Consider the following 9,930-nt stretch of genomic DNA (forward strand, 5'->3'; position numbering starts at 1 on the left):
CTCCCACTCAACCCAGATCCCTGCACTTGTTGCTGCCGTCATGGTAGCACTGCCTCAGAGGTAGGAGAGGCTCCCCAGCTGCAGCTGTGCTTGCCATCTGAGAGCCTGGCATCTGGCTGAGCGCGGCTCCTGCTGTGGGAGTACACTGACCTACAGAGGGCAGCTCTTGCATTGAGCATCTGCTCCCTGGTGGTCAGTGCATGTCATAGCAACCGGTTGACCAGTAGAGTGGTCATAATAGTCGTTTAGGCATACACACACACACACACACACACACACACACACATACATAGCCCATGGACACAGAAAATAGTGTGTTGAAGGCCTTGGAGGGGTGGGTGTGGGGTGGAGGGAGTCAATGCGGGAGAAAAAGGTGACAACTGTACTACTTTAAATATAAGGATACATTTTAAAAAGTAGTGAGAGATTTTTTGATGTTTCCGTGAATACAAAAAACTTCATATATCAAAATATACAATTTGAATAGTTTTGACATATGTATACACCCATTAATGGCAAGTCCTATTCCACTGTACAGACATACTACAACTTTTTTGATCACTCATCTGTTGAAGGGGCTTGGTGTTCTAACAGAAGTCTGTATAGTGTTTTGGGAGCTCGCTGAATGACATTATTGGAATTGTGAAGCAGAGGCAATGGGCAACGGGGTGTAAGCCAGGGAAGTCTGTAAGTCTCCCTTTGGCAAGGCTGTGGCTGTGATAGCGTGTGAGTGCTCTTGTGTGTAACAAACGCACACCTTGACTTCCTTCACACAGAAGATTTGTAGGATGGAGACTTAACACCAAGATACTGAAAAAGGCCAACAAATACCCTACTTTCATATGTTTGGACTCACCATAGCTACAGACCAGAACCCACACTGGCAGCTCCAAAAAAAAAAAAAAAAAAAAAAGCCCATTTTGAAGATCCGTTGGGGTCCATTTTTTAGTGATTTGAATAATACAGGAACATCCCCGGAAGCCCAATATTTTTGAACTTCTTCTTCAACTTTGTTACATAGTTTAGAAACTAAATGCTCATACTGAGGTCACATATGTCTACACTCAACTCTTTGTCTTTTTCCCACTTAATAGCTCTGTGGTCGTAGATGCTCAGCAGCCTCCACTGTCAAATAGGAATAATTAGAATCACTGTGGAATCTGGTCTGTAAGGTGCTTAAATTCTAGCACATTGTAAGCACTTAGTAATTTGTAGCCTGTAGAGGCCATGACACCTGACTCTCCAGTTCCTGAATGCTAGAGGACAATACCTGGTACACTGACAGGAAAATTAGGCCCATCCAAAGACTCCTCCCGACTGCCAGGCAGCCGCTTCTCCTCCCTATTACTGAGTGTCTCCCAGCCATCCCTTTCACTCATGGTGCTGACAGGATCAAGGTACCATTTCTGTATTGTTCCCTTCCCTCAAAATGGGTCTGCTCCAGGAGATGTTTGAGATCCTAGTTACTTACTGGCATTACTTAACCTTGTGAGACACACATACAACAATATCAATGCCAAGTTCCTCTCCCAAACTTATGGGTATTTTGACATTCAACGTTCGCTTAATCTTTCTACCTCCCACAGGAAGAAATGAGTGAATTTTCTTCCCAGTGAAAAGATGATCAGAAAATCTACCTTTGAGACCAGGTTCTGCTGGGCAATATCTATGTGAAATTGTGTAAGCCATCTCACTACTGTCAGTAAATGAAGGAACAAAAATCACCATCTTCTCTACTTCCCAGATACAGAATAAACAATGGTAGATTGAGTGAAATTGAAGGTCCATGAAAGCCATTTGCAAAATACTGGGCTGTAGGACTATGAGTGGTGACCGCTGTCTGAGCAGAAGGACTTCCACAAATCCTGAGACTATATTTCTTAAGGTCCTGGCTCTTTTGTCTAATTAAAAAGAGGGAGAAACAGCAGGGTCATAGGAGCAGAGATTCCAATAAATCTAAGAAACATGAGAGAATTGAGACTACAGCAGTTACTAACTATGTGATCATGAAAGTTCTCACAACTTCTGAGTATGTACATGATGAAGTTTTACAACATTCACCTCGTAGGACTATTGAAATTTAATGTGGCAATAAATGTAAAAATGTATTGGTTTGACAGAGTGGTCACTAAATGTCAATTATTATAAATGTGAAGATGGGTACTAGAAATAGTGATGGTCAATCAGGTTACGGTGAATCCTAAAAGACACTTCCCATCCTTCAGGGTGCCCAGTTCTCACATGCCAGATCTCAGATCTCAGGTGTTTCCTGCCTGTGGATCCTCGTTTTGGAGCCATCTTGAAGCACCAGATGCAGATGGAGATAGATGCTCTGAGGTAAGTTTATTTCTTTGCAACAAGATGACAGGATATGAGCTCCGAAATGCCTCTTGAGAGGGGGAGAGCTCAGATAAGGTAGCACAAGGAGCTAGGTCAGCTCCTTGGCCCTTTGTGCTGATCTTCTCAAGATGCTGTTTGATTAAATTCCTACATTTGATCTTGGCTTTATTTGGGTAGTTAGCACATCATAAAAATACTAATTAAAAATTTCTGTGTTTATTTTATAGAGGCACTGTTCTCAGATATTCATGTGTCTTGAATTAGAACCCTCTTATTAACTCTAGGAATGTGTGATATTGGTATCTTCATGTACTGAGGCACAACATGTGCCCACGATAGATTCAGCTCCTTAAGTCAGCTGCTCAGAGAGCAATGTCACCAGACTCCCAGCACAAGGAATCTACCTGCAGAGCCTTACCTTCACTCAGTCCTCTGTCAGGTGTGCCCAGAGGGTCAGGGGGCAGAGGAAAGAGGTCCTGTGTGTCCCATTTATTCTTGCATCTTTAATTAGTAGCACAGTGCCAGGAACCTGGGTAATTAAAAAAAATAAGGATGAATTTGTTCTGGTTTCATTTGAAAGAAGCCATATTGGACATTGAAGGTGTGTTGCTTGCAATGAACACTCTAGCAGATTATATGAATTCAAGGAGATGTTATTTTTCTCCAGGAGAAAGTAGGAAACCCTACAGTGGTGACCATAATCACACTTTCAAAGTCTCTGGACTTTTTCATTGTCCTTTCATCCCCAGGAGAGAGAAGAGCAGCATGAGGCCTGAGAACCAGAGCAGTGTGTCCCAGTTCCTCCTCCTGGGGCTGCCCATCCCGCCAGGGCAGCAGGGCGTGTTCTTCACCCTGTTCCTGGCCATGTACCTGATCATGGTGCTGGGCAACCTGCTCATCAGCCCGGACTCTCGCCTGCATGCACCCATGTACTTCATTCTCAGCCATTTGGCCTTCTCTGATGTTTCTCTCTCATCTGTCATCGTCCCAAAGATGCTCATGAATATGCAGACTCAGCATCAAGCCATCTTCTATATGGGGTATATTTCTCCATTGTATTTTTTCATACATTTTGCTGGTCATGACAATTTCCTTCTGGCTGTGATGTCATATGACAGGTACGTGGCCATCTGTCAGCCTCTGTACTACACCACCATCATGAGGGAGGGGCTGTGTTCATTGCTGGTGGCTGGTTCTTGGATAGTTGCCTGTGTCCATGCTCTCATTCATACCCTCCTCTTGGTCCTACTGTCTTTCTGTGCTGACAATACCATCACACACTTCCTCTGTGACCTCGCTGCCCTCCTGAAGCTGAGCTGCTTGGATAACTTCCTCAATGTGCTGGTCATATACACTGAAACAGGAATAATTTTCTTTCTTTGTTTTGTTATTATTCTGGGCTCATATATATGTATAGGGACCATCATCCTGAGAGTTCTCTCCACTCAGAGACTCTTTTGGTGTAATCTTGGACTCATATATCCATATAGGGACCATCATCCTGAGGCCCTCCACTAAGAGACTCGCTAAAGCCTTTTCTACCTGTGGCTCCCATCTCTCTGTGGTGTTTTTATATTACAGGACACTTGCTGGTGTTTACTTCTCCTCCTCATCATGGGGTTCCAAAGACATAATTGCTTCACTCATGTATACAATAGTTACCCCCATGCTGAACCCCTTCATCTATAGCTTGAGGAACAGAGATATAAAACAGGCCTTAGAGATGTGTGTCAATAGGGTTAAATTCTTTAAGCAGCAATCACTAAATCCTCCGGTTGCAGTCAGGATCAAAGTGAGGTAGCTCTCCTAAAATTATTGTATTGTCAAATCTCCATATACCTTTCATAGAACATGAGTTCTGTCATCATGTATATGTGTTGTTAATATATTAACTAGGTCACAGTTGCTACTTGGATTGTTAATAATTCTTTTTTATATATTTTTATTGATTTTCAGAGAGGAAGGGAGAGGGAGAGAGAGATAAAAACATCAATGATGAGAGAGAATTATTGATTGGCTGCCTCCTACTCGCCCCTCACTGGGGATCGAGCCCACAATGCAGGCATGTGCCCTTGACTGAAATCGAACCCGGGACCCTTCTGTCCCCAGGCCAATGCTCTATCAACTGAGCCAAACCAGCCAGGGTTGTTAATAATTCTTTATTAGTAATTGATATTTTTTGCTTGTTTATCATCTCTTACAATATGTATGCAAAATCGCATTCAAAACATTTTGCATAACTATAATTGTGGATTTTTGTTTTTCTCCTTTGAATCATGTCAGATTTAGTTTATATATTATTTATACTGTGTTAATGAGGATGCCCTGATTTAGCATCATAATCTGCTTCTGGTGAACTTTCCATTTATATGTTTTTCCTGATTTTTTAATATTGGCTATTGTTGGTTTGAAGCTGATTATGCGCATTTCTTTCCAACTCACATTCAATGTCATCATGTTGGTAGATTCCAATCAGCCATAATAAGAAAAATTACACTTTGGAAATTCCCAGGTACTACCAAAACAACAACAACAAAAAGCTTTGTAAAATGAGACTTTTAAAAATGCATTTAACAGCACATAATTGTGTTTATAATTAGAAGATTTTTCTAGTACTGGGTCCTACCTTCAGACCTCATCTAATTTGGATACTTTCTATCTATATGTACAGATGCAGATAGAGATATAGATACTAGTTTAGTATAGATGGTAATGATGCAGCTTTCTCGCTGTTAGTGTTTACATGGTATTTCTCTTCTATCACTTCAAACTTTCCTTTGTCCCTATATCTGTGAGGTGTCCCTTGTTAACAGTGTAATGTTAGATTTTGCTCTTTTTATATAGAGTAACAATTATTATATTTCTGGAAAATTGTATCTATTGACATCTAATGTAATCATAATATGTTTACATTTATATTTTCTGTTTTGTATTTATATTTTCCATATTACTATGTTTTTTTAAAGTTCTGTGCTTTATTTTTTAAATGTATTTTTATTGATTTCAGCGAGGAAGGGAAAGAGAGAGATAGAAACATCAATGATGGGAGAGAATCATTGATTGGCTGCCTCCTGCACGCCCCCTACTGCGGATTGAGCTAGCAACCCAAGCATGAGCCCTTGATTGGAATTGAACGTAGGACCCTTCAGTCCATATGCCGACGCTCTATTCACTGATCCAAGTTGGCTATGCCTCATATGTCTATGTTTTTTATTTGATACAACTGTTTAACATTTATTCTCTCTTGTCTTCCTCCTTTTTAATTAATTAAATATATTTTTGTTATATCATTCCCCCTCTATTTACATCTTGTTCATATATTATTATTATTATTATTATTATTATTATTATTTTATAATTATTTTTTGTATTGTATATACAGATTATTTTTACTTTCTCTTTAATTTTTAAGTATAATTTAAATACAAAATATGAAATTTATTATGTTAGCTTTTGTATATGTACAGTTCAGTGGCATTTAGAACACTCATCACCTACATCTCATTCTAGGACACCTAAAAAAAACTCGATAGAATATAAATGCAATTGAGTGTTTGGCATTTATGAAAAATTTAGCACAAAATATGTATGGATCAGTATGAAGAAAAATCAGGATAAATGGGAAAATAGCAATGTGCAAAAGAGCATTTACAGGATGCCACTTTTAGGTGAAAATAAAGGGGAGATAGAACACATATATGTCTGCCTATTTGAGCAAAAAGAAATATAGGAAGAAAAAATAGTAGTTAAGGTCTGGAAACAGCCCATGTGCCCATCAATAGATAAGTGAATAAAAAAACTATGGCACATTTATACAATGGAATACCACTCGGCTATAAATAGGAAGAAAATCTTACCTTCTGTGACAGCATGGATGGGTTTGAAAATTATTATGCTAAGTGAAATGAGCCAGTCACAGAAAGGTGAATGCAATATGATTGCACTTACATGTGGAACCGAATGGACAAGTAATATTTTTCAAAAAATAGAAACAGAAGCATAGATACACAGAATACACTGACAGCTATCAGCAGGGAGGTGGTTACTGAGGCTGGATGGACAGGTGAAGGGATAAAGCAATATATATATATTTACAAATATATTACATATGTATATATGTTACATATGTATATATACATATGACAGATAGACACAAACAACCACATGTGATAGACAGAAGGAAAAGGTTAGTAAAAGGTGGAAGTGAACAAAGGGGATAAATGGGGATGAAATGAGACATGACTTTGGGTGGTGAACTCACCATGCAGTATGCAGATGATGTTTTAGTGAATTGTACACTTGAAATCTTTTGGCTTTATTAACCAATGTCACCCCAATAAATTGAGTAAAACAGAAATTAATGAGACCTTTCATCTATAGGAGATGAGGCAGAAGAGATGGGAAGATGAGTACAGTTATTTGTAAAGTTTTGGCTATATTTTGCCATTGAAAAATGAACAGAAGAGGTGGTGAATAAAGCAAAATAGAATAAAACAAAACAGCCCTAGCCAGTTTGGCATAATGGAGAGAGTGTCAGCCTTCAGAATGGGGGTCCGATGTTCAATTCCAGTCAAAGGCACGTACTTCAGTTGCAGGCTTGATCCCCAGCCCTGGTTGGGGCACATGCAGGAGGCAACCAATTAATGAGTCACTCTCACATTGATGTTTTTTCTTTGTCTCTCTCTCTCTCCCTTCCACTATCTCTAAAAATCAATGGAAAACTATCTTTGGGTGAGGATTAACAAAACAAAAACAAAGAATAAAACAAAACAAATGAACCTAACTGTATTTCAAATGAATACTATAATTAGACTAAAGGGGGAAATGAAATAAGTAACTATATTAATTTTTGAACCCAAATTTTATCTACATACTCTCACAAGTAAAAATCAACAACACTTGAAATAAAGTTTTAAGCTGTATATAGTGTCACTGACAGTGGTGTGAGTTCAAGATTCTGAAAACAAGTCATCATGTATCCAAAGATTCAGCAAACTTGAGGAAAAAGGAGTCCCTCTCACTCTGAGGGAAAGGAGCTCTGTACATGGAAAAAGAGATGCTGCAAAGATCTCTATGGTGCCAAACTAGAATTAGATATTTCAATTTGAACTTATGGGTTTTAAAATGTATAAACAGATTTCAACTTATAGCTTATATGTTAACATCTATACTGTTCCCATTCCTCATTCTTTCTGTACCATTCCAAACCCACCTCCTGTGAGTAAACTTTCCTTTAGTTTCTTAGTTTCTAGTTTGTATTCCTTATATTTCTTTTATATATATTTCCAATTGGCTTCTCTGAGATAATTTAGAATCCTTGCAGGCAATAAACACACCTAAGACTTCATAATGAATAACTACAGTAATGGATTTGAACGTAGGGAATAAGAATTCACAAGTCCATCTATCTATAGTAATCTATAGTAATAGAAGGATAATATGCTAATTAGACCGGTTTTCTTCCGGACATCCTATTGGATGTCTTTCCAGACAAAGCCACGGTGGCAGGGCCAAGGCAGAGGCGGTTAGGGACAATCAGGCCAGCAGGGGTGAGCAGTTAGGAGTGATCAGGCAGGCAGGGGAGAGCAGTTAGGAGCAATCATGCCAGCAGTGGAGAGCAAATAAGGGTGATCAGGCTGACAGGGGTGAATAGTTAGGGGAGATCAGGCTGGAAGGAGAGAGCAGTTAAAGGCAATCAGGATGGCAGGCAGAGGTGTTAGGAGAGATCAGGCAGGCAAGCAGGTGAGCAATTAGGAGTGAGTGGTCCCGAACTGTGAGAGGGATGTCTGACTGCCAGCATTTGGACATCCCCTGAGGGGTCTGGGATTGGAGAGGGTGCAGGCCAGGCTGAGGGATCACTGCCCCCCCCCACTCCCATGCGCCACTGCCCCCCCCCACTCCCATGCGCGAATTTCATGCACCGGGCCTCTTGTAATGATATAAATAAATAAATAAATAAATAAATAAATAAAAATGAGGGTGGAATATGGGCAAGTTCCTTCTGATAGTAGAATAAAACTAATAAATATATAACAAATTATAGAATTGGAAGAATCACTATTTGGCCACCATATTTGTAATAATTTTCTCATATGAAAATCACCAATGGATAGTAGGTGAAGTATAGTAGGTGAAATTTTAATAAGCAAAAAGTTATGTTTACATAGTATTAAAATATGTACCTACCTGATACCTACTAATTATGAGGTTAAAATAGTAACTAAAAAAATGGCAACTTTATAGTAGTGAACCTAGTACACACTACCTTAGCTAATGGATCAAGGATAACTTTTTATGAGGCCAGCATTATCCTAATTTCAAAACCAGACAAAGACACAACAAAAAAAGAAAATTACAGGCCAATATCCCTGGTGAACACAGATGCTAAAATCCTCAACAAAATACTAGCAAATTGGATCCAGAAACATATTAAAAATATACAACTTGACCAAGTGGGATTTTTTCCAGGAATGCAAGGCTGGTATAATATTCACAAATCAGTAAATGTCAGCACATAAACAAATTGAAAAACAGATATCACATGATCATATCCATAGATGAAGAAAAAGCATCTGACAAAAATCCAACACCAATTTTTTATAAAAACTCAGCATGGTGAAGGCCTGGGTTGGAAGGGGAGACAGGCTAGAAGGGGTCTTAGGGAAAAAAGGGGATATATGTAACACTTTCAACAATAAAGATTAAAAAAACACCTCAGCAAAGTGGGATTAGAGGGATCATACCTCAACATAATAAAGACCATATATGATCAACTTATAGCCAAAATTATAGTCAATAGGCAAAAACTAAAACCATTTCCCCTAAGAACAGGAACAAGACACGGGTTTCTGTTTTCACCACTCTTATTCAACACTAGAGGCCCCTTGTAAGAAATCTGTGCACGGTGGTGGTGGTGGGGGGTTGTGTCCCTCAGCCCAGCCTGCACCCTCTCCAACCTGGGACCCCTCGAGGGATGTCCAACTTGCCCGTTTAGGCTCAAAGGCCCGATCCTGGGAGGATCAAGCCTAAATGGCCAGTCGGACATCCCTTTCACAATTCAGGACTGCTGGCTCCCAACTGCTCGCATGCCCACCTTCCTGATAGCCCCAAACCGCTTCTGCCTGCCAGCCTGGTCACCCCGTAACCACTCCGTGCATCCATTATGGAAAACAGTATGGAGTTTCCTTAAAAATTAAACATGGAACTGCCATATGACCCCGCAATTCCACTTCTAGGAATATATCCTAAGAAACCCAAAACACCAATCAGAAAGAATACATGCACCCCTATGTTCATAGCAGCACAATTCACAATAGCTAAGATCCAGAAACAGCCCAAGTGCCCACCAGTAGATGAGTGGATAAAAAAGCTGTGGTACATTTACACCATGGAATACTCTGCAGCTGTAAAAAAGAAGGATCTTTTACCCTTTGAGATAGCATGAAGGGACCTGCAGTGTATTATTCAAAAAGCCAGTCAGAGATAAACAAGTATCACATGATCTCACTTAAATGTGGAAACTAATGAACAAAATAAACTGATGAACAAAATAGATCCAGCGACATAGAAGCATGGATCATATTGTCGAAT

The 9,930-nt window shown here is 39.6% G+C and overlaps 1 protein-coding gene across 1 annotated transcript; it reads left to right on the top strand.

The window, feature by feature from the left end:
- Positions 1-3,105: 3,105 nt before the first annotated feature.
- On the top strand, positions 3,106-3,858 carry LOC307111133 (olfactory receptor 1J4-like; the record flags this gene model as incomplete). Its single annotated transcript, XM_079790818.1, has 1 exon — positions 3,106-3,858. One exon carries the CDS (start codon positions 3,106-3,108, stop codon positions 3,856-3,858), a length of 753 nt encoding a protein of 250 aa, XP_079646944.1.
- Between the last annotated feature and the right edge of the window lie 6,072 nt (positions 3,859-9,930).

The sequence above is a fragment of the Cnephaeus nilssonii genome, assembly GCF_951640355.1.
Source record: "Cnephaeus nilssonii genome assembly, chromosome: 14".
Lineage (NCBI taxonomy): Eukaryota > Metazoa > Chordata > Mammalia > Chiroptera > Vespertilionidae > Cnephaeus > Cnephaeus nilssonii.